Source organism: Tasmannia lanceolata, unplaced genomic scaffold, assembly GCF_043159265.1.
Source record: "Tasmannia lanceolata isolate RefF3 unplaced genomic scaffold, GAP_Taslan_0.1 ptg000007l, whole genome shotgun sequence".
Taxonomy (NCBI): Eukaryota; Viridiplantae; Streptophyta; class Magnoliopsida; order Canellales; family Winteraceae; genus Tasmannia; species Tasmannia lanceolata.
This window is the reverse complement of record NW_027518684.1, coordinates 1,189,393-1,215,468: the sequence shown is the minus strand read 5'-3', so window position 1 is coordinate 1,215,468 and position 26,076 is coordinate 1,189,393. Positions and strand designations below refer to the sequence as shown.

The following is a 26,076-nucleotide window of genomic DNA, read 5'->3' as shown; positions in this document are numbered from 1 at the left end:
ATTTTATGCTCTGTTTGGTTGCTGGGTTTTTTTTGTGCCTGGGAGTTTTGTGGGAGAGTAAGTTAAATTTTGGTCCCATCCCATGTTTGGTTGCCTTTTAGCAGTAGGTTTATTTTAATCCCACTCTTGTAATGATTACTTGTGGGGTGAATTTTTTAATCCCACTTTTGTAATGATTGCCTTTTCATCCCATCCCAAGATAACCCCAGGAACAAAAATAAACTCAGGAACCAAAAATAAGCTTGAGAAGAATTTTTTTCTACCCAACAGTTCAAGCAACCAAACAAAGGTTTTTTTTTCTCCCACCATATCTCCCAGGGTATTTTTTTCTCCCACATAACCAAACATGGGATTTTTATTTTACCAGGATACTTCCAGGACTCTTTTTTTCCCACCTATCTCCCAGGGTATTTTTTTCTCCCACATAACTCCCGGGAACAAAAAAAACCCGGCAACCAAACATAGCATTAAGGGTGATGATAAATTCGCACCACGATAACGTGAATTGATGTCAAAACGCATACCCTCCTTTAAAAGGGGTATGCTTTTTGAAGGGGTGCGAATTATCATATAGTGGTGCGCATTTATCATTTCCCAACTATTCAATTATAACGATTTTGGTCTTCCAAAATTCCAATGTTAACCATTGAATACATGTACGTTTTGATAGTCCATTAAAAGCTCTTGATCCAATGGTTAGGATCATCCAATCAGCTGGCTTATTGAGTCACTGGAGATCTAAGGTGGGATCCACCAGGTAGACCAAGAGTGGGACCCAAAAAACACACTAATCAAAGGGTCATTTTAGACGTGATTGTAAACAGAAGTATTTGGAACCAAAAGCCTTTCCCTTGTGATATTTAAGTTGTGAGTCACATGCTTGTAAAATTGTTGAACAGAATTAATGGTGAAATTGCATGTATTTAGAGTTGCACATTTAGGTCATGTTTGGCAACTAGGAAAAGATATTTCATGGAATATCAGTGGCACCAGAAGGGAGGGATGGGCCGAGAGGCAGACACATGAGAGGGATGGCAGTGAGGGGAACATAAAAAGCCCTTGAAACACAGGAAAATAACCTAATTTAAGGCCATGTCCGGTAAAAATGAAATATTTTCCACGATAAATTAGTTTCTCCGAGTGAGTGGTGCGGGCGCGAGGAGAGGCTTTGAGAGGGAAGAAATGAGTAGAGGGTGAGAAGCGGCTAAAAAAACAAGGACAAAGTCGGGTGGAGCTTTTTGTTTCCTTGTTCTTTCAGGCTTCTCTTACCCTCTCCTCTCTCAGTCCCTCTCAAAGCAGTCCCCTCAACCGAGAATTTCTTCAATGAAAAATTAGTTTCTTATGTGGTGAGAGGGGAGTAGGGTGGGCGGGAGAAGGAGAGACTTGAGAGGTATGAATGAAGGTATGAATGAGTCAAGGCCAAGAGATAGAAGTGACTAAAAAATGGAGGATAAATAAATCATATTTCCTTGTGGTAAATGATATCCCCTCCCCTCGCCCTCCTCCCCCACGCCTTTAATGGTTTCTATGAGAATGCTGCTTGAGGATAAATTCACCCCTGTTAACGTTTTTCTTTGCCTTTAACGGTTTCCTTCTGGGCCCCGACCTACTGTGTAAATACTTTCCAGTTCTTGGTTTTTCTACCCTCCCCAGTTTTGTTTTCCAGCAACACTACCCACTCCACGGGCCAACCCCAGTTTTGTTTACACAGAAAGAAGGAGAATCAACACATATAGCCCAGAAACTTTTCCCCCCTTTCCAATGTGGGATCTCACAAATGGAAAAGAAGCACTTTGTCAAAAAAAGGATCGAATATAACCCTAACTGTTCTTCTCAAGATTCAAAAAACCTTCAAAATCCATTGCAATTAACCCGCTGAAGAAACCCCAAGAACTAAGGGTGCAACTTGGGCCAAGTTGGGTCGGGTTAAGGCCAACCCTAGCCCCACGCAAGGTAGCATTCGCCCAACTCTAATCCCCCCTAACCTGAGCAAAAATCGGGTTGAACCTGTCAGTTTCGCTCAACCCTGAGTATAACACTCCAAAGGAATATGAATTATGCACTCCACTGGTTTAATAACGGACCCTCATCTCCTCTAAGTCTACACTTTTCTTAGCTAATTAGTTAGGTGAGTTGCAACTCTCACAAAACAGTCAAAAACGAGCACAAGTGTAAAAATAAAGGAATGCCATTCATCATCAAAGATCAGCTGGTCTACATATATGTGCTAACATGAGCCGAGGGAATCCGTCATTAAACTGAAGTATGGTTGACATTTTGGCCGGACTCAAAAGCAGTCACTATAAAAACTTCAGCTGGCTCTACCCACACATTATATCTCAGTGTGGAAATGACAAAATCAAAAGATTAATAATTGGGAAGTGATAAATCCGCCCCTTTTGATCACCAGGAACACCCCCTGTCAGTGTATCAATGACTAAAGAGGGGCTGCCCCCTGATTGCCACAAACACTGACAGGGGGTGTTCCTAGTGATCAAAAGGGGCAGATATATCACTTCCCTAATATTTTTGTAACAATATTCGAATAAGAACATGCAACTTGACAACCTGATTATGAAAACCAAAAGCCCCTTTTGGCTTGGAGAATATTACGTATAGATAAACAAACAAAATACAAACCCAGAATTCTGCAGACTTCAAATTTTCTTTTAACTACACCTCTAGAACTATCAAAAGTCAAAACAAAAAATATGTATGCATACCTTTGCCACTATCAAGAGCAACCCCATTCATGTCTCAGTCCTGATCCTCTTATCATCCACAATTCACTAGTATCAACTGTCTGGACAACACAATCAATGCACAAAATATTTCCTCTCTCTATACCAGGCAACAGGGTCCAATCGCGATGGGAACCGGAATCGCAATCATGGTGTCAAAATAGTTTAATTCCACTGAATTCCCTGACTTGGCCACAAAACCAGGCTGGTTTCTACAGCATCCCAGCCAGAAAAAAATAATAATAATAATATCATCTCAGTTTGCAGGTTTACTCTGAGTCTTTGCCACCAGTCTATGCCCACCACCATTCCGCCAAACACCACGAACTGGCAAACCATCAGAAGAGTTCTGGCTCTCCGTTGTTTCTTCGGCATCATCAAGACTGGCATCTGAATTTCTAAGATCAAGGAGGGAACCGTCACCAAGACGGGCTCTAAGAAACTTAGATGTTTTCCGCTTTTGCTTATTGTTTCCCCCACCACCCACACTTTGGTTCGAACCACCACCATTTGAATCAGCCAACAGCCCATTGGCAGAACTCAATTCTGATTGCTCTTCGAACACCGATGCCTTTGATTTTCCCTTGGCACTTCGATACCCACCCCTTGATAATACCTCCACCTCTTCTGAAGGCTTGTAGCTTGCTTGTAGTATCCTTACTGTGTTTATAACACTATCTGCCAAAGTCTCATTTGTGGAACTTCCTGCGCCATCTACAACACCTTTTCCACGTATGGAACCACTACTCTCTTTTTTGCTAGCGCTGTTCCTTCCATTTTCTTGTGGGCCACTGCTCCGCAGATTAGCACTCTCTTTTTTGCTAGCATTGTTACCTCCACCATTTTCTTCAGGGTCATTGATACGGAAATTTGCATTATAAGTTTCAATAAGCTCTCTCTGTTTCTGAGGATCTGGACAGAGTCGAGCAAGCTCAAGTACAAGATGTGACAGGCCAAATTGCTGGACATATGACAGATATTCCCACGTATCAATTACACCTTGACGGTATTCTGCTGATATCTCCTTAAAAGCTGCATATTTGTTCTCATCCATTCCTAAGCCCTCACGAATCCTCTCCACCAAAGACTTGTTCGCAGTGTGAACATCTTCCACCTTTAGTAGAGGTTGGCTGCTTGTGGGCACCATGTGATTCTCTATTCTAGTGCCAGAAACCATACCAGACAAGTTCGAAGATCCTCTATCAACTAGGTTAGGAGCCGACATAGAGTGGCTAATCCTACTGATAGTACTTGAATTCCATGAAGAAGTTCCTGAACTGGGGGCTACAAGGCCATGATTAGTTGTCGGCTTAGCATGCACAGAACTTGATGAACTAGACGATGCCAGTCCATGATTTTTCGCTTGCCTAGTCAGCGCGGAACTTGAAGAGCTAGATGATGCCACTCTGGGATTAATTGCCGGCCAACTCTGAGCAGGACTTGAAGAACTCGATGAAACAAGTCCAGGATTTTCTGTAGGCCAATTAGGGGCAGAACTAGATATTGCTGGCCAGCTCTGTGCAGGACTTGAAGAACCAGATGAAACAAGTCCAGAATTTTCTGTAGGCCAATTAAGGGAAGAGCTAGATGATACATGCCTACGATTTGCCCTTGCTTTAGTCTGAGAAGGACTGAGAACTGTTACCTTGTTGCGCAGACGAAGGCGGGCAGCCATCGTGTTCTTTCCCAGCCCTTCTGAATCATGACTTGGTATCTGATTATTGCTGTTTGGAACCACAGGAAGTGGAGGAAAGGAAGATTCTTCTAAACGGGCAGTCCTTGATCCTCCTTGGCTAACCGCCTGGAGGTACCTCGAGGCTGGCTCACTGTCTTGAGAAATAGCTAGCGATTCAAAAGGGCTAATGGCTGAATCAATGTCGCTTGTCTCCACATTATCAGAAACTTGTTGCACATTGGATGGAGGGTCATGAGTTGTGTTATCCGTGTTGGCCGCTTCAAAACTGGCTTGGATAGCCAAGGAAAGTTGATTGTCGGAAGAATCACGATGGAACCCCCGCCCTCTACCTCGCCTCTGATCATTTTCATTAGTACGGCGATACCGGAAGCTAGTTGGTATCTGAATAAAAAATAAATAAATAGTAGAATCTATGAGCATGGGCAGAAGGGTAGGTCACAAAAAGAATAATTAAACTATAATGATTTGAATAAAAAAAACTTCATAATAAATGTCTAAAATGTGCATAACACAATATGGATGTTTAACAATTGACAGAAAGGATCAAAACCCACAGAAGAATTTGTAAGGACGGACAAAGCATATTACCGGATGTAAATGAATTAGATAGCTCTTACATACCTGAAGTGCAGCATTGCGCTTAGAACGAGACATATGGCCCCCATGCTCCACAGCATTATGCCTCTAAACAACAAACAAACAGAAAATGATGTTTGAAATTTTCCACAACATAGGAGAAGGATGTGACAATAATAGCATTAATAGTTTAACACATGCTACAAAACAAAACCCACCAGTGACCAATAAAATCATCATATTCATACGATTCAAAAAAAAAAACAACTTGGATTAAGAAATCACCTTCATTTCAGATTCAGATTGAAAAACAACAAACTTTTTGTGAAGGCATGCCTCATCCTCACAGAGGAAATGTTCTTGACGGAAATGTATCTGTGACAAATAACCAGATTTCAAACTCAAAACATTCTTGACAAAAGCATAAGCATCATGTGACAATATTGAAAAATATCTTACCTCTAAGTCATCATAATTTTTATAATAATCGAATTGTCCCGGATGCTGCCTGCATTTCACAAGATAAAATGAATTTATGTGAGCCATATAGTCCTTTTAAATTGAAAAATGTATACGGTCATCTTATAACAAAGAGCACTGTGTACCTTTGGCAAATATGACAAGTATAATGTTCCGTAGACATGTGCAAATAAAGTTCATTTTCCCCATAGAATGGGTTTCTGCAGAATTCACACATGGGATGCCCCATGAATCCACCCCGTTCACTCTCACTGCCGTCCACCTCTGAATCACCAGTGCTTATGTGTTGATTTAACTGTGCTCTAGTATAGAGCTTTTGCTCGCAAATAAATACCTGTTTCAACATTCAAAGTGGAGTCAATGACATCAGAATACAGATAAATAAGTATATGTTTGCAATTAATAACAAAATCTATTGGGAACCTTGAAAATCATTTTCTTTAGTCATTGTAACAGAAAATAAAAGTATAAAAGCATAATTTTATAACTACAAATAGCTGGCCATTAAACATATAGCAAAGAACCATCCAGTCGTGATTCAGGTGGTTCATGGTTTCGAGAGAGCATATTCATCATCCTTAATCAACAACTCACAAATTTTCATTTATAGTATGGCACTATAGAAAAGGAGACAAGAAAGTAATTAATATCTCCACAAATAGCTGAAATTCATCAATCCAGGAGAATATTATATAACATATATGTATGAGCTCAAATGTCATTGAAATCAAATTGAATTTCACCTAGAGAAAGGTAATATGATTAACATGACACTTTAAAAGGAATGCTAGCAGGACATTAGGGAAACAAAAAGGCCAGGATGGGCACTCCCTGTATGCCACATGTGCTTTCAGCAGCCTGGCCCACGTGCGTGACTCACAGGGAGTGGCCATCCCAGCCCTAAAACCCTCTCATATAGTTTTCCTTCTTTAAAAGCATTTCCCCTCGTATTGCACCCCTATCACTTTTTTCGTTCACTGTCACTTTTTTTACCATTCAAAAAACCAAAAAAAGAAGAAGCATTTCATCATATGGCCATTGACACAATATATTGCATGTAATGGTCAAGGCCTAAAATGTCGGTTCGTTATGCATGCCGGTCGTCATGGAAATGTAAACATGTCGGTTTTGGTCATATAGTTTCGTGAAAATCCTGTAAATCACATAATTTTTTTGAAAATACAAGCAAATGAAGGAAATTTAAGACAAAACTTCAAAAAACACTAGAACAAACACAAATACGTGTTTAGAAACCATCATATAAGGAAGTCAACTATCCATTGGCGTGCATGTCACGATCCATAATGACAAGCATTGGCGTTCATGTCACGATCCATTCTAACCATAAAATTTATAAACCACATATACATATGCTTCAAATAAACATAAAATGTAGGAAATAAAACGTGTTCAAAATGCTTGCACATTTAGTTTCAGGCATCATGAAGAAGCCTTGTCAAAAATAGTGGACACTCCTGGTTGAGAGGGTTGGTTGGCCAAACTCTTTAGGAGGAGCTGGCCCCGTGACATGTGACATGCTAATTCCTCTCCCCCGACCGATAGGCCTAGTAGGTGCGGGGGTGGGAACCCAACCCAACATGCATTGCCTTTGGCTCCCGCCCTCGACCAAAAGAAACTGGAGCGCACCCAAAGCTCCCTTAGGGCATGCACATGAGTTGTACCTGATTATTTCATCGATGTTGTTCATCTTTATAATTTTAAAATGTTCCACACAACAACAAAAAATCTTCTTTATTCATAACCTAAAGAAAGACGCAAAATATTTGAGCATGGCATCAAATTTAAGTTGTAAACGGATCTTACCTTTCTTCCTTCCAAACATAGAGTGCACATGAGCTTTTTATGCCTATGAAATAAATGACTCTTTAGTTGCTCAATATTCTTAAACTTATCCCTTCTCTTTGTACCATCATTCCCATGCTCCTCTCCATGTTTATCGCAGATGCTGCATGATAGCTTACACATTGCCTTAATCATCTTGTAGTGATCCACATCATCAAAGTATGATTGTGTGTCCTCGTGGTACCAATAGGGTCCAACTTTACCCTCCGCCCCATCTGTTGGGAAGATGGAAAAGTCGGCTATCATCCTCGTATAATCTCCTAGGGCCTGTCAAATCCAACAAAAGACACATTAAAAAATCAATAACAAAGATCCACCGCTACATTAGCCAAAGAAAAGAAACCCTCACACCAACACTACCACTGCCACCACCAAAAGTTAGATAATCCTATGATTATCAATAAGTGTTCCACCCCCTCCCACCAACACCACCAACACAAAACGTTAGAGAATCCAATGAAAGCCAATTAGTTCTCCATGGAACTATGCATGGATTCAACAACCACTAAAAAGTAAAATCCAAAAATTCTATGTTTCTCATAATGAATACAGGTATAACAGAGTTTATTGAAACCAGTAAACCTATGGTTCCTAAATAAAATGCAGATCCACTAAGTCCAGTTGTCCCACTAATATGATAATTAAAGTACAACCTTACCAGCTCAGATAAAAAAAAACATAAGGAATCAAAATCTACAAACCATATGAATCAAAATCTACAAATTGAAGTTATAATTCATCAATTATCTCCAGATTCCCATGAATCCTGTGTACCAGATATCCCAAGGATTCAAATAAAGCTATAATTCATCAATTATCTCTAGATTCCCAAGAATCCTGAGTATCGGATATCACAAGGAATCAAATAAAGCTATAATCAGACGATTATCTCAAGATTCCCACGAATCCCATGCACCAGATATTCCGAGCAACAAGAGATCTCTGATAAAATTAAATACCATAAAACAAAGAAAAAAAAACAATTGAAACCAAAACGAACAAAACATATTCCTCTTTAACGAGAAGTGACATAAATCCACGGAATCCATAAATTTCCATATTCTAAAACAGCGATCAAAGGAATTCGACAACCTAAATCAGAGATATGAGCAGAAATATTAAAAAAAGGAACAGAAATTGTATTTCCGAACAAGAAAACCCTAGAAAAAAACAAAGGAATTAGATACAGAATTGAGGAAAGCGCCGAGAACATTAATCACACGAACGAGCAAAAATATTGAAAAAAAAAGGAACAAATAATTGTATTACCGAGTACGAAAACCCTAGAAAAAAAAAGAATCGGATAGAGAATTGAAGAAAGTGATCAGAATCAAAACCTTTGTGACAAACACGGTGGAGGACTCAGTCTTACAGATGCAGCAACGTGGATCGTCGATAACAAAACGGAGGCGAACCACACAGGTTGAACAAACCTCCCGATGGCCACAGGGTCCGTATGCGACCCATTCGAGGGGCTCAGCACAGACAGCACAGCTATCGTCCATGGTAGCGATCTAGGGTTTCTGTGCAAAGATATAACTGAAATAGAGAATTAGGGTTTTGACGCCTCTGTATGTGATTTGATCTAGGGTTTGTGTGCAAGGATATAACTAAAATAGAGAATTAGGGTTCTGACGGTTCTGTATGTGGTTTGATCTAGGGTTTGTGGAGGAGAAGGGGGGAATTATAGCAACTGAGGATGTATTATGTGATTTGATCTAAGAGTTTGTGTTGGAGAGGGAGAGAGATATAGAGAATGACTGTATTTGTAGCGCGATGGCAAATATATAACTATAAATAACCCGGCGACTCCTCACATCTGCTCCCTTTATACTAGTTTCCTTGACGAAGTTTGCTAAAATACGCACGTAGCATACGATAGTGACGTTCTTTCTAAATATCGCTCTTTGGGTCCCACTTTGCCACGTGGGAGTGACGGCTTCTACCATCACATTGCTCAATTATTGTTCATCGAATGATCTTAGCCCTTGGTCTGTGACCCACGGAGAGGATGTCCGCCTCAGGGTGCTCGATCAATGGTCTTTATTACACACATATATCTTGGTAGGTTTACAATTTCCATGAAAATAGAAAATTTTTATTTTCGGAAAATTCCATTGAAAAGTAGTTAACAAAACATTGGAAATTCAATTTTCCATTGAAAAAATTCCGTACATCCAAATAGCACTAGGGGTATGAATAAATGCATCCACCATGTCCCTCTCGGTCCCAATCCATTCATGTTTCGGATCAGTCGGAATCTTTTGTGAGTGCTTTTCGGCTCTATGTATGGCTCACGATCCACTTCGAAATGCCTTTTGGCGATGGACGCTAGCAAATCCCCAGATTATTAATATTATTCGTTTCTAGCCCTTCCATCTTTCACACGATATTACTGCAAACTACATTCCAAACAGGAACGCTAGAACCGAGATTTTTTTTATTGGCCATAACTTTTTATTATTCTTCGAAAAAAGTTCAGTACAGCCCACTTCATAAGATGATCCAAACCCTCCATTTCCACAGGATGATCCTAACCCTCTCTAACCAAAAATTTCACAAGAGACTCAATTCCACTGTAAGGCCATGCCAGGAATTTTCTTTTCATGATAAATTAGTGTCTCCAAGTGGTAAGAGGTGTAGGAGGGGGGGAATCGGAGGAGAGAGTTGAGAGGACACGAAAGAGTTGAGAGTGAGAAATGAGTTCGGAGTTAGAATTGAGAAGTGGGTAAAAAAAATAAGGAGAAAATCAATCAGATTTTGAGTGGAGAGTTGGTTCCTGATTTTTCATGCTTTTCTTACCCTCTCCTCACTCAATCCCTCCTCTCCCACTGTCCTCAGCATTGGATGAGCAATTATTTCTGAAGAAAAAAAAAGTGATGGTAGCCAAACGTGCCCTAAAAGCTCCTGCTTGAAGAGAAACTCGACAGGAACTCCAATTGAAAGGGAAGAACCTAAATATTTCTTCCCTGATTTTTTCCTCCAGTTCATAATTTTTCTCTCCGCAGTAGCAACAGCTCACAGTGAGACAAACTTTTAACAGAGCTCCAATTGAAAGGGATGAACCCAAATGCTTCTTCCTTTTTCTTTTCTTCAGCTCAGGGTTACAACTGACAATCTACTAGACAACCCCCGTTTTAAGTATCCGCAGTAAAATTCATCAAATGGCTCACATAATGCAACAAGCAAAATGATAGACGATATAGACAGAGGAGAGGAGATAATTCACCATCAATGATCAAACAAAATGACCAAAACAGAGAAGCTTTGTTACTTTACAAGGATGGCATACCACAGACCATTTTTTCCCTTATCTGTAGCAGTACCCTGTACCCTCCCATCAGGCAGAGAGAACATTGATCAAGTCAACCACATCATTAGATAGAACATATAGATAAATTGTATCCATCTAATTAACAGGTCACCATTCAGTGTGATTTTTTAGAACAGTGTGCTAAGACAGTGAATTTCCATTGAGCGCTTCAACAATGGATATCCTCCAAAAAAGATAAAAATAAGGCTACTGATATCGCCACTACCATATTTTGATAATTGCACTAACTCACCTTGTCCTTTTCTTTTTAATTAGCTTGCAAGTGCTTTTTGGGGAATTGTAATAACCTAAGAAAGCTATTTAAATAGTAAAAGAGAAGGTAGGGTAGTGCAATTATTAAAACATGGTAGTGAATCAGTAAGCCTAAAAGGCTAAAATAATTAACAGCATGCATAGACTAATTTGGGAGGTCATCTAACTGATCAAGAAAAGGAAGGCGTTACAATGGAAGTTTAATAACCCAAGTGTAAGCATGTTTTGACCGTTTGGAGGATATACGACCCCAGCTTCAAAATGACCAGGTTTTCCCAGGCACCATATGGAAAAATCTAGTCCACAACAGCATTACTAGCTTAAAAACTGACACCAAAATCATCAATCAAAACTACAAAACTGTAAGCCAACTAAACCTCCAACTGCAGTTGAAATAACCATGGATGGATAAACTACAGCCTCCTCCCTCTTCTCCCACCCTTTCTGCGGGTGCTGTCGGTGGGGATGGGGGTCACATCCTCTGAGACATACAAAAGATGATGCCATGTTAGAGATCACCATTAAAATATCCAATAAAGCAAATGATAGTAATAAAACATCTTAAACCCTAGCAAATAATATTAATAAAGCTGATAGAAAGAACCGCAAGGTCTAGGAATGACACTAACCCACATCCCCATTGCGCAATGTGTCGAACAAAACGTAAATCTCTCTTTTTATGACAAAATTACCCTGTTATCTCAACAAAATGATAAAAGTAACCTTGTTTTTGTACACATGGCAACATAATAATTGGGGCAAGGATTTGGGGAAACCCTATGATTCTGACACAAAAGTGCCAACAAACGTGTCGTGCCCTGTCCGACACTCCTTGTAGACACTTTTAAATGTACTACTAGAAGTGTTTCTAACTTTATATGTGTACTATACTAGATTTTTAGGGGTTGCCATGTAAGAAACCCCGTATCCGTGTTGAAACTCGCACACGAATCCAAGTCTACAAAGAATGATTATATGTAATTTCTAATTTTGCCGTGTCCCCATTTCTAAATGTTGGAAGTTACCGTGTCCGACACTCCGTGTCCGTGTCGACACGCGACACTCGTATCGCGACACTCGTATCCGTGTCCACAAATCATAGGGGAAACCTTTTTGTTCTAAAAGGTCACAATTCCAATCATAGAGGAAACCTAAACAAGGTGGTTCTTGTCAACAAGGTCAAACGACATCGAAATTGCACAAGACGACATTTGATGTTCTTAGAATCGATGTTAGGTAGGAAAGGAAGTCAATCAAGCCATTTATCTGTCTATCCATTAATGGAGACTCCATCATTGTGCCTGTTATTGGCAGTCTGAAACTGAATACATCAACCAGAATCAACAATGGGAGAAGAAAGTGTTTACTTCCAGGGTTAAAGGGCATTGAGCAAAGCATGTGCCTTCTTTTTGGTTGAGTTCAAGCTTGGATTGAAACCCCAACTGTATGGTTCAGACATTAAACTGATACAAAGGCTCAAGCCATAATCACACCATCTCTTAAAAGATAAGAGAGCATGCAAGTAGCATTTTTTAAACAAAAGTTCTTTTAGTATTTCTTTCATAGCCAAGATTGAGAATGAAACAAATAATGCTTTCCATAAAGAGGCAACTCCAGTAAATCTTACAATTTGAATGATAACATTAAATAGCAGAATAACAATGTCAATGGCAGGGTATACACGTACAAAACTCATTAGAGTTATGATTCAGGCAACAATAAAATGCACTGATGAGAGAAACTCTCCAGCTCTAAACAGCCAATCTTTAATTATTTTTATTTTTTTGAATGATAGATATTAGATGCTTATCTAGTAATAAAAATTAATATAAAGGTTCATACCATTCAAACTCCAAATTTAACAAATATCATACACCAATAATATAAAGAGTAGACATGCAATGTAGAAAAGTAATAGCTTACCAATGCGCCCAATACGCATTCCAGACCGAGCTAGGGCCCTCAGAGCAGACTGGGCACCAGGTCCAGGAGTCTTCGTTTTGTTCCCACCAGTTGCACGAAGCTTAATATGCAGAGCAGTAATTCCAAGTTCCTGCATAGAAACAAACAAGAAACTAATAGTTCCTGTAGCCAATAATGTATTTTCCTTGAGTGAATACTTGACTGGATACATTAACCAGTCACCAGTGGAATTGACTATACACACCTTGCATCGTTGTGCAACGTCTTGTGCTGCAAGCATGGCAGCATAAGGTGAAGATTCATCTCTATCGGCCTTAACCTTCATCCCACCTGTATGGAGAAGTAAAAGATATCTAATTATCAATGTCAAAGATCAAATGTAACAATTCTTTCTTGTGTGAACCAAAGCTAAACTAAAGAACTTAAAAAAAGATTTTAAGAATTGGATTCAACTGAAATCCAACCCGAATTTAAGATAAACATCAACCCCAAATCCCAAAATAGATTCAAGCTGCACCACTAACTGCAGGGATGGAACTTCCAACAATTGTCAAGGCTAGAGCATAGTACTGGAAGTAGTGTTGTAAAGAACGTTGCTCAATGCTCAAAGGTGTTTAGAAATGTACAAATGAGCTGGGCATGTTCCGTGTTAATGTGCAAGGTTTTGCCATCACCATTTAGTGTTCACATGCCAAAGTTAGTTTGTTTGTTTGTTTTTGTTTTTTTGTTGTTTTTTTTTTTTTGAATGGTAAAGATATCATTAATAAAGATGGAATGTACAAGTAATAAAGCCGACTGAGAGGGTCGACCAAAGGAGCAATAAAAGAACAATCGGGAATTATAAAAAGGACTAAGGAGGAAGGAAATCAAACAACACCAACTCCTATCTATCCACCCCTTCTAGAGCAAGTTTGTCCACCTCAGAATTGGCAGACTGTTTGACTTGTTGGAAGGCCACTCCCAAAAAGACCCAAATCATGACACCATGCTCATTTCAAATAATCCCTCCAATCCCTGAAGGACCTGGGTTGCCAGGGCTTGATCCGTCAAAGCTAATCTTGAGGGAACCCGGAGGAGGAGGGCTCCAAAAGTTTATTTTATGCATTTAATGCAACAAATGATTCTACACTAGGGCATCAGGCCCCCAGCATCCAGAATAAAAATTAAAGAGTAAGAGATCCATGTCCAAAAAAATACTTCAAGTTAGCAGACACGTACAAATTTTAACATATTGCACTATTACCATCTTATATTTGAAATAAAAAACATCCCAGACCTAAATGACTCAAGTGTTCCCATACTTCCGACATATTTAACATATTTCCAAGCACCTCCTTTATTTAACAAATAAAGAACCAATACATACTCATTTTTAAAATCCACCAACATGGCCGATTACAAAATTGTTGAAATTACATCATCAAACAAAAAGGTAAATGTTCAAAAGATAACTCACACCCAAGCTCCGTCCTTTCCTTTAGGCCCACACAAAACAGATTATGCATCAGGGTGGTTTTGCAATGAGGTCAAACTCCTGAAAAATTTATCACAGAAGTAGATTTTCTAAAAACAATTTTTTTTTAAAAATCCATCCATTCCCCAGAAAACACCCATCACCTAAATGATCCAGTTTCATATAACCAATGAAATGCCTTCTATCCGATCCTCAAAAAACTATGTCCAATGCCTTCCATCTAATTCTCAAAAAACTATGTCCATGTAAGCATAATCAAAGCAAGAGAATCATATCGATATGGCCATGAAAATCATTTTACTGTTAAAAAAGTAAAATAAGCAATGTGATAGACATGGTTGCAAATCCAGGTCCCGCCTTTATTTTCTGAATGTGATTTTATTTTTTTTTAATTCTATGTCAAAAACTCTATATGCATCTCAAATGTAAGACATGCACCTTTTTAGCAACCACAGCAAATAAAAGACTAAAAATCTAAAAAAACGCAAATATAATTTTAAAAAAAGTCCTCAACCAATGAGGCACGGTCATTGAAAAACTTCAAAGATATTCCACCACCTTCGCCGCCATTGTGATTTGACCATCCACCAAAGATATTGAAAATTTCTTGCTCTATTCAAGATCTCGAATCCAATTACATATGGTATATCTAATCCGTACATGATTACAGTAAAAAAAATCCTAATCAAGAAAACGAACAGCAAAGGTAGATTTCAAATATATAGTCTACGAAACGTCGCCACCAGCCTTGATACTGTCATAGTAAGAAAGACCCCCTCTTCCACCTCTTATACGTGACAAACTTCAACCATCATGTCATCTTTGTGGGACTTGCCTAATTATATCTAGTTTGTAGAGAAACTACCAACTGAGAACTTCTTGCAATCTGAAGTTCCCTTTGACTTTATTTTCGTCGATTTGAGGTAGATTAAATTGCTGCGAAGATGCACCGTAAAATATGTACATGCATGTAAAGAGGGTTGATTGGTCATTTACATATTTTACATGGGCAGAAAAGTTCTTCCATAGCATGTAGAAGTTCCAAGGCTAAAGTTGATGAAGAAATACATCTTAGATGCTATTTATTTATTCTTAAAAACTAGACTTCATGATGACATTACCCACAACTAAGGTGTTTGAAGATATGGCTAGGGTATTTCTTACAGATGCAGTTTATAAGGTCTTCTTCAGATAAGATGGTTCTAAATGAAGTTCAACAGATTGTTTCATCTCTTAAAAAGTATGTCAGGAGCAATAAAGCATGTCACTAAGCTGCATTAATTTGCTTTATGGAGAAGAAAATCACTTAAATCGGCATGAACGCTGCAACTTCTCATTTTCATCTGAAACATGAGACATCTCATCCGCTAAAAATTCAAAACAAAAAGAAACATTTTTCATACCAGTAATGCGAACCATTGTTTCTCTTCCAGACAAATCCGTCACATGCTGCAATTTAAAAGAAAACATTAAAAAACATCAGTAATGGGCAACCGGGATGTATGAGATATAGAACAAGAGAATTAGTAACTTACAATAAAAGTATCATTAAATGACGCAAAAATATGAGCTACACCAAAGACATGCTCCCCCTCTCGTACAGTGGGTCCAAGGGTCACATTTTCCTCTTTGACCTCCCTGGTCTTCCTTCTTCCTGACTGAAAATCCACACAAAAATGAGAAACAAAAACAACATCGAGACAATGACAAGAAGAATCTAAAAGGATATATCTAAGACAATTACAAGAAGAATCTAAAAGCAGATATCTAAGACATAACAAGAAGAATCTAAAAGCAGGTACCTACGTTTCAAGTGTCTATGCCTAATAAGAATCCACATTGCCCAAAATATTTAACATTTCAATCTATGGTTGGGTATTTCCACAATAAATAAAACACTTTTTTTTTTCATGATAAATAAAACACATTATTATTCCGTACAATAGGCTAATAACAGGTACTGTTTCATAAAGGGTGCACAGAGGAAAGTATAACACTTGGCCAAAGAAAACGAAACATGACGTTTTATTTAAACTGGACTTCATGTGATCATCCCAAGACAAATGGGGATAATTGATCATTGGTCCTTATGTGTGAGGAGTGGCGAGACAGTCGGATCATCTTTTGCTTCACTGTCCTTTCGTCAGAGATAAGTCCGGAATGTCCTGGGTTTTCCCACGTGGGTTGGCAGACTTAGTGGATAGCTGGTTCTCAGTGCCTTGGCCGGACAAATTTATAATATTATGGAGAAAGGCAGTGCTAGCTTCAATATGGATCATATGGACACAGAGAGACTCTAGGCTTTTCAAGAATCAGCCAAAGGTACTGTATTTACATTCACAAAGATCATCTCTATTGTTATTTCTTGGGTGACAGTTCTTCTACCTTGTGATCTCAAAAAATGCTGGAAAGAGATGCTACAAGGTGGAAAAAGAGAGTCCGATCTTTCCCTCTTGGGCACCGCCCGATCCTGGATGGTTCAAGCTCAATTTTGATGTGTCTAATAAGGGAAATCCGGGCCCGACTGGTGAGGGAGGCTTACTTAGGAATGAGGAGTGGGAAACCATAAGGGCATTCTCGAGAACCCTTGGAGTTAAGGATGCTAATGTGGCTGAGGTAACAGCGGTGCTCCATGGAGTGAGGATCGTTGACAGTAGCTTGTTGGATAAATTGGTAGTAGAGGGAGATTCCCTCCCCTATTAGATTGATGGCAGCAGACAGCATCTGTGGAGATTCGTCGATTTGATAGATGAGATCCATGACCATGTGGAGGGTCACCATGTCCGGTTTCAGCACATTCATTGTATGGCGAATAGTGAGGTGGATCGTTTAGCCATGGAGGGAATTAATCAGCCGTCCATGGAGATTTGTCAATTTCTTCTTAGCAAGTGGTTCTCTTATTTTGTTTTATCTTCTTTTTCTGCTTTATTCATCTAGATCTTGGGATCATTTCTAATCTAATAAAGATCTTTCCATTTAAAAAAAAAGTTGTGCAATAAATAACCGATAACTATTGTCCTGGAACATATCTTATCCAAGAGAATTGATCCAGCAATCAAATAAACACAAATCCAGATGATAAAAAATAATAACATGAGAATGGAAACAATAAAAAAAAAGAGTATCCGATCCTTATGGTGTACTGAGGTGGATTTTTCTATCCATAACCAATATAAGTGTAACTACAATCGGGCGATCAGACCGTGTGGCAAGCCTTACCATGGAAGGACCTTCAGGTAAAAATGAAATCAATTATACAATCCTACCCATCCAATCAATGATCATTTGCCCATTGAATGTTGAAAGTTTTCATTATTCCTTTCAACCATTCCTTTGAATTGTAAAGACCAAACTTGTTGAGATCATCCCATCTGTTTGATTTTTGTACCACACCCATGTACAGCAGTACCCACTACACGTCAACTTCAAAATAATAAAACATACAGCCAATAGACAACAAACTCAATTCAGTTCATCGCAGTGGACCCTAACGGGATGTTTGGATTTTATAATCCCGGATTTTACAAGCTAAAACCTGGATTTTAAAAAGCGTATATAAGGTGTGCTACCACTTACCACTCAATCTTGTAAAATCAGGGTTTTAGATAGATCAGCTAAAGAGTGGATCACACCCAAAATCCATGGAACGTTTACCACCACCCAGATGTAAAGATCTATCCCCATGCATAGAACAAAGCTACTTGTTTTGTTGTGGCCATAAAAACATGCATTTGATTAACATCATTTCACCCTAAGAAACTAGCGATTTTCTAACCATATGTTTCTTTTTCTATCTCGATTGAAGAAATTTTTCCGCTTCCGTGGAAAACAACAGGACTGATTCATAGGAAAGGAAACAGAGAAAAAAGAATCGAGAAAAAAAAAACCAAAACTGCCGTTATCAGGTGAGAGAGAGAGAGAGAGAGAGAGAGAGAGAGATTACCATGATTGGTGCGGAGGGACTGAAAACAAGGGATTCGAGAATGAAATAGCACGAGGGACTCCCTCCTCTCAGCCGCAGATACTCACGAGAAAGAAGAACAAAAAACCCTAGCTCATTCGTTTTATCTGTGTGGCTAAAGACCGATAACACCCTTGCCTACCGAGTATCGGCCCTGTTTGAAAACGGGGTTCCGTTTGGAAAATATAAACGACATGTATTCATTGCTTTTATGGGGATTTTAATTTTAGCTCCTCCATTTGTCTTTTTTTCCAAGACAGAATCCCGTTTTCCTATGAGAAGCCGTATTGATAGGATCTTCCTACCGAATTGATTTTTGGGGCACAGCCTATTTAAGTTGTGGCCCAACAAATAGACGGTTTGGATCATTTTATGGAGTGTCCGAACCCTGCTATTGGAAAAATAATGGACAATACAACCTTTCAGCATATTATTTCTCCGAGAATATATACGGTGTAAGCCAAACAATTTAGTCAATTTGAGCTAGGTAGATCCTTTCACCTTCTTCATGAAATTTTTTCTAAATGATTCATTAGCCGACCCCAATTAGTTTGGGACAAAGGCTTAGTTGAGTTGAGTTGAGTTGAGTTGAGTTGAGTTTTATATGCTGTAAGCATAAAAAGTATTATACGCCTTACGTCATAGGATAATCCATGCCGTTCATTTGATGGTCCCGCAGCATAAAAAGGTTGTGCCCAAAAGTTCATTTTCCATGGGATGATCCTAGCTCTCTGATGATTTATGGAGGAACTGCATATTATGGAAACCTCTATAGATTGGATGGGTTGAGATCATCATATGAAAATGATTTTTGAGGCGCAAACTATTTACGTTGTGATCCATCAAATGATGGTTTGGATCATCCTGTGGTGTAAGTGTACTTTTTGAAAAATTCTGGAGGATTGCAGTCATCCTATTGAAATGATTTTTGAGACACAATTTATTTACGTTGTGATCCATCAAATGGACGGTTTGGATCATCCTATGGCGTAAGCGTACTTTTTGGAAAATATTGGACCGTATGAGCTTACACCATATAAAAAAATCCTATCAATAATACAGGGAATGCTAAACCGAAGGGTGCACTTGCAAAAAAAAAAAGTACAACTCACCCTCATTGGACAAAAAAAACCGTTAGAGCCCACAACTTTACACCCACGAGTAGGCCCACCATCCCCACCCATATCCATGCATGGGGTGAGGCCCATTATTTTACCAGATGGGGTAGGTCCCATGATCTTTACCCAAGCCCATGCATTGGGTGGGGGCCACCATTTTACACCTAATGTTTGATGGGTAGCTATATATTTATCTATCTATAGTACTACAGCCCACACCATAGGATGATCCAAGCCGTCCATTTGATGGGCCACAACTTAAATAGGTTGTGCCCTCAAAATCATTTCCATAGGATGATCGCAACCCTCCGTTCTATAGAGATTTCCATAATATCCAGTTTCTCTTTAGATTGGAGGGCTAGAATCATCCCATGGAAATGACATTTTTGGGCGCAACCTATTTACATGGCTTGCTCTCTGTATCTTCCTTGAATGCCCATGTGAAACTACTGGCATAATCCAAGCAAAATTGTTGGTATGCCCACGTGGCTTACCAACAAACTACTAGCATTTTTGTTGCTGTGTCAGCAAAGTAGTCTGTTTGGTTGTATTTAGAGTTTCAAAGCACCCGGCGACTACTTGGCTTTTCTCTTCGTCTCTTCCTCGTATTCCCACGTGCCTTACCAACAAACCACTAGCATAATCCAAGCAAAATAGTTGAATCTTGGGATTGATGGTGTGCGGCATACTAACAAGCTACTTAACACCCTAAACCCTAAACCGTAAATGGGTGGCTTGGAATCGGCATCACATTCTGTTTCTGCTTGATTCCAGCGTGTGTTTGAAAAAAATGAACGATATCGGATGGGTGGAATTGATAGCGAGGTAGACTTAAAGATGAAAATGTTGGAATGTGTTTTCCATCCGAAGAGGTTGTATTTTGATTCCAACCATATTGGAATGAAACTTTTATTTGAAAGTTTTTTAATTAAATTTTTATTCTAATATTTTTTTACATTCTGCTCGCAGAGGAATCATTCTAGTAAACCAGAGGTTAACTATATTTGTTCTAGAAATCTACAAGCATTGACCCCACTTTAAAGTATTTGTCAAGTGAAGTTGCCACTATTTAATCTAAGGCATGAAAGTTGGTAATAAGATATTTCTTCAACATGGAACCATGACACTATGTGACCATCTCATGGTTCCTACTAGATTAACTATTCTAATGTGAAGTAGACTTTCCCGTCAAGACAAAATCATGCACTGTATTCTTGTTATCTTGTATCACAGATAACATTTTTCTCTTTTTTATAACTGGGTCTTGTACCGGTAAATCAAAGTATTTGACCAACAATAAATAACAATGCCAGCAGTGTGATTGGAAAACAAAAGACCCTTTTATCAAGTAAATGATATATTCACCCCCTTTTCTTCCTTTGGCCACCTCTTATAGAATGGAAAAGTAGTCATAAATACACGAAACAGGGGTGGCCAAGGGAAGAAAGGGGGCGGATATATCACTCCCCTTTTATTAGTATGTATATACTTACTAGATGAACCTTCCTGGGACTTAAAAAAGCCGAGTTTCATAAACAGAGAAAAGGTTATATAACGAGGAGATGTGACCTAGAAACCCTTTATTTTACTTAAAGGAGATCATTCAAATCTTTAAAAAAGCTATAGATGGTTCTTCTCATTAATCTTTTCCAACTTGACTGCAAAAGTTAAGGTCAATCAACCAAAAAAGAAGAGTAAATCTGTAAAGATAACGAGATGGGAAGTGTAAGGTGAGGTCTAAGGAGGTGCATTTGGTGATTATTGTGCTACTTTCCCTTCATGAGGTCTAATCTAAGCCCCCCTACAAAGTTTTGGGTCTCTTGGCGCTGTTTGGAACTTTGGATGTACGAAAAGATTGTCCAGGAATTTATCTTTCATAGAAAATGCCTATTTTCATGGAAAATTGCAAACCCACTGGACCCTGGATATTTTCCATGGAATAATATTTTTCATGATTTTTTTTTATTTAATTTCATCCGAGATCCGAACGCCCCATTAATTATCTTGATGATCTCTAGGAAAAATACTTTTAGGGGGCACTTGGTTCTTGGGAAAATAAAATTATGGAAATAAAGTTTTACATTCAAAAATATTCCATGGAAAATAAAATTTTAGGGTCTAATAAGTTGGGAATTTTCCATAAATCAAGATTCGACATTGGAAAAAATCCATGGAGAATGAGTTAACTAAATATTGGGAACTTGTTTTCAATGGAAAATATTTATCAATATCAATGTTCACTGCATCCGAACAGCTCCTTAGTCTCTTTCTCAACATGATTGGATCCGTTGATATGAATAACAAGCCATGTTTAGGACCTGTTCGTGTTGGATTTTGCTGGTTTTGTGTTAAAGACTGATTATTAGTGAAAATTAAAAGCAATTTTCTCAAGCTCGAAGACGAACAGGATCTTCTGGTTTAGCATAAATCATTGGTTTTTGCAAAACTTCACTTAAAATGCATTTTTGGAATGAAAACTTATATTACATTTTACTAAATGCTATATATTCCCATTCTCTAGAGATACAGAATGAGAAAACTGTTTGAGATAATGTTTTCTTATAGATAAAGTCTTATTGGTGAAAAAGATAAAGCCTCAATGGCCAAGATAGTCATGCAAAAAACAAAACAAAGCGGGAAAAGGATAAGTGTGGGGAAAATACAAACTACGGAGTACAACAAAAGGCAAAAATCAGAAGAAAAAAAAGAAAATATTCTATAATCTAAGTTGATCAAGAAATATTGTTGAATCTAAGAAAACCTCGTTAGGTGCTACCATGTCTGCATTGGAGTTTGCCGATCTTTAGGCTCTGTTCACTTGTTTTCCCGGGAAAGGAAAAGAAAAGGTTTCCCGGGATTCTAACGTGGCATTAGGAAAAGAAATCCAGGGAAACTGTGTAGGAAAAGGTTTCCCATGCCTGTTCACGTGCGTAAGATCTATGCAGGAAAATGTTTTCCGAGAAACTGCTTGCCCACCTTTTATCACTAGTTTTCCCGGGAAAGCAAATTCGAACAAAATAATGGGATTTGGTTTCCCACACTAGTGAGAAAAGAGACATTTCCACGTCATTTTTGGCAATTCCATGTCATTATTTGACATATTCCACCCAGGCTTGTTATTTTCTCAGGAAAGCAAGTGAACACCAGAATTATGTCTTGTCGAGGTCTTGTCAAGAAAAAAGGAGTCTGTTTCCAGGGATTTGCTTTCCCGGGAACGCAAGTGAATAGAGCCTTAGAGATGTCGGAGTTGTATGTTGTATCTCTCTAGAGAATGGTTAATAAACAAACCCATATTTTTCTCTCAGATTATGACTCATGCAAATCTTATGTGCCCACCGTCTTTCCATGCTTAGCATTATACACTGGTCATGAATACTTTTTTATTGGTCCACATGGTGGATGACCCACGCCATAAAAAGGGAAATGATATATTTGCCCTTTTTTTTACTTGAGACGGGCCCGTGGTGTAAAAGAGTAGTCATAGATACACTAGAGGAGGTTGTCCCAGGTAAGAAAAGGGGGGCTATTATACACTTCCCATAAAAAATTACAAAATGTAAATCTATAGTATAATTTTCACATCTCGAGTGACTCTTTTGATATTTAGGCCATTTCCTTTACATGATGGTGGGCCCCAATGTGACATTCCCATTCGTAAATAAGCTTGTGCCGTGTGCACCGAGGAAACCGGGATGACAAGGAGTGTTGTGCGAGTATTGTTTGTGCAAGCCACAGTAGCATCAGGAACCCTGTGTTAATCATGGTTTTAAATTTCGGCCCAGATTTCAACATTTTATTCCAGCCTATATATTTCGATTTCGGCGGTTATCAAAATGAAATCCGATTAGATTCATAAAACTACCATATTCGGTCCAAAAATTTATGACTTCGTCCGAAATTTCAAAAATTCGTTAATATTTCGGTCAAAATATGTAAAACTTGTAACTTTCGGATAAAAAAAACAAAGTTTTTTATCAAAATGTCGTCTTTTCGAGAAAAATCATTTTTCTCGCACAAAGGAGAAGAACAACAGGATTCCTTAAAAACATTTATAGAAAAATGATAAAAAAAATATTTCTCGCACAAAGGAGAAGAACAACAGGATTCCTTAAAAACATTTATAGAAAAATGATAAAAAAAATATCGCTGATGAAGAACGTTACTTAAATTTCAGTAATGATTTCGTACTGAATTATTTTAGTGATTTTTCAAAATGAAATTTAAAACCTTGGTGTTAGTTCGGCGTATCCTTATATATGAGTCTTGTTGCGGTCAAAATCTAGATGTTGCTAAAAGGGCTCCAGAGGCAAAGAGACACCACCTACACACGAACAAGCAAAGTGATCAATTCTCCAAAAAGACCCTCCGATGCTTAAGTTAGCGACCAACAGTAGATATGTAAAGAGCAAGAAGACGACGATTGTAGAACCCATACTTTTGAGCCTTTAAGTCCCTTTCATAAAGGCAGTAGATTCCTATAGTTAAAGGAGAAGTTGCCTCTGTGGGGCTCTTTCCTGATTGGGATGGAGACCTTTCCATACTGAGTAAGCTTCTTGGAATTCTAAGTTATCGGGATTTTGTTTCCTGATTTTTAGGGATTTCACTCTCATCTCCACACGGAGACTCCAATTTTTCATGAAACCAAATTCATGGTAGCCAAATGTGCCCTAAATATTATCTGGCTGCTGGCTTTCCCTGGAATGACAGGTTTCCAAGATTTCTAGGGCTTCCATAAGAGGTGTGAACTTACCCACTCACCCTTGATGTGTTTAGAGATTTTTGCATGCCACGTGTTAGCCTCCTATTGGGACGTTATTTGTACCCCATCAAGTCTCACAGTGTGACATTCCCAGTCACTATAAACTTTAGAGCAAGGCTGGAGAACAGAAATCTCTACTCGGGAGCTGCCGGCTATCTGATTAACAAAATGCCCACCCATCCCTACTGCAAACTGCTATCACTGGTTGAACTGGCTAAACCGCCCCAGCTATATACACTTAATTAGCATATCCATTAACTCTTGCAAGATCCGAATACGAGATTTTAAGTCCATTAGATGTGTATAAAAGTATCTATTATCACACTCGACTAGTAAGAGCCGTATGTGACAACACCCTTGCCGTTGACTAACTATACCAGGGAAAGGCTAATGAAATTTGCTTCATTTTTAGGACTGACAGTGATAACAATACCATCAGACCTGCTTCAATCCGGCTCAACATCCTCTTTCAAGGCGGGTTTAGTCGATGAATGATCACCCATTCCCTGTGTGTACCACTAGTGCCACAAAGGCTACTACTGGGTGAGCCACGGGATGAAGAGTGGTGTGCGAGTATTATTTGGGCGAGTCATAATAGCATCGCACCCTAATACGCGTCAGCGAATCTTCACGAGAAAATAAAAATAAAAATAAAAATACGAGACGGGGATGGGTTCAACTTATTACGAAAGCAATCTCTATCGCTTAGTAAATAGTGAACGTGGTGTGAAAAGGGACCTTGACTAACTTCCCCCTCATTTTCGTTCCTTCCACCCCCCTTTCCCTCCTTTTGGTTTCGCACTTTCCCTTCATATAATCCTCCCTCTCTATCTCTCGCGGGGCCACAACCATAAGCTTAGGGTTTTTGATTAATTGAATCTCTTATAATCGTGTACTTTTCAGTATTCGAAAGCTGGATTTCTTTACTTTTTCTTCTGTCATCATATTCTCATTACTCCTTTTCTTTTCTGGTGACATTTGATTGAAGCTTTTTATTCATGAGATTCGATAGTTTCAGCTCATGAAAAGGGATTAATCTGCGGTCTGGATTGCGGATGGCTGAGAGCAGAATATATGGTTTGAAACCTCTAGGTTAGTTATTTTTCCTTTCGGATTCGAATTATTAGTTTATAACTCCTTTCTCATTCGAATTGTAATTCTTTATCGTTATTTCTGTGGTTTACATTTTTTTGTCTGAATCAAGTAAAAAGAAGAAGTAAATGTACGAGGAAATGCGATTTGTATCATTGAAATTTGGAGGTAGGGTTTTCTTGGACGAAGAAATGCTGGATCGGCATTTTAAGTATGTGGGGTGGGTCATGTTAATACATGCTACCTCATGCTTCTCATTTAGAAGTAGGCAAGGTTTCAAATTTCGGTTTCGGTCCGCACAGAAACGGAAACAATTTGGTTTCGATCGAAAATCTTTTTAAATCACGGATATGTATGAAAACATATGCAAATGATGAAATTTCAAGATGAAACTTCGGAAAATGCCAGAATAAGCATAAATACATACTTAGAAACCATCACGTAAGCAAGAAAACCATCCATAATGGCTCAATCACATTAACACTTAGTGACATGCGTCGTCACACATGTCTGGAACAATGAAGTACAATATAATGAAGTGTAAGAAAGTACAATGATCGGTCATCCCTCAAAAAACCATAACTTCATGTCAATACCACAGAGTTACGGAGCAGGATTGGTCCTGTACTCCTGCGGCGATCCTACATCCCACGAATAAGATACGGTTTACTTTGTTGTGCAGTCCTACATTCGGGTTGATTGATCCGTATTCTCGAGGCTGGAAAATGCTATTGAGAGAGCATTTAATTTCATGAACAATTGTTTTACGTCAACAATGAAACAATAACTCCACGCTTAGATACTGAA

At 38.7% G+C, this 26,076-nt stretch overlaps 3 protein-coding genes across 4 annotated transcripts in view; 1 reads left to right on the top strand and 2 right to left on the bottom strand.

Moving 5' to 3' along the window:
- Positions 1–2,572: 2,572 nt before the first annotated feature.
- LOC143881348 (uncharacterized) lies at positions 2,573–9,163 on the bottom strand. Its single transcript, XM_077384365.1, has 7 exons — positions 8,694–9,163; positions 7,318–7,623; positions 5,619–5,827; positions 5,473–5,521; positions 5,299–5,388; positions 5,059–5,121; positions 2,573–4,818 (listed from the first exon to the last, which is right to left on the bottom strand). Exons 1-7 carry the CDS (start codon positions 8,859–8,861, stop codon positions 2,998–3,000), a joined length of 2,706 nt encoding a protein of 901 aa, XP_077240480.1. The 5' UTR covers positions 8,862–9,163; the 3' UTR covers positions 2,573–2,997.
- Positions 9,164–11,083: 1,920 nt separating this feature from the next.
- Positions 11,084–18,440, bottom strand: LOC143881349 (small ribosomal subunit protein uS11y). Of its 2 annotated transcripts, XR_013251925.1 has the most exons (7): positions 18,283–18,440; positions 15,875–15,997; positions 15,743–15,788; positions 13,110–13,195; positions 12,866–12,995; positions 11,244–11,423; positions 11,084–11,168 (listed from the first exon to the last, which is right to left on the bottom strand). XR_013251925.1 is itself a non-coding variant. In XM_077384366.1 (6 exons), the coding sequence occupies exons 1-6, from the start codon at positions 18,283–18,285 to the stop codon at positions 11,356–11,358; spliced, it is 456 nt and encodes a 151-aa protein (XP_077240481.1). In that variant the 5' UTR covers positions 18,286–18,440; the 3' UTR covers positions 11,084–11,355. The 2 variants fall into 2 exon arrangements, 1 of the variants encoding a protein (XP_077240481.1); XM_077384366.1 differs by having other exon boundaries at positions 11,084–11,423.
- A 6,510-nt stretch (positions 18,441–24,950) lies between these two features.
- Positions 24,951–26,076, top strand: part of LOC143881347 (calmodulin-binding transcription activator 2-like) — a 28,040-nt gene continuing 26,914 nt past the window's right edge. The window contains exon 1 of the mRNA XM_077384364.1: positions 24,951–25,269. Coding sequence (XP_077240479.1) covers positions 25,233–25,269 — 37 coding nt within the window. The 5' untranslated portion in view covers positions 24,951–25,232. The remainder of the gene's footprint in view (positions 25,270–26,076) is intronic.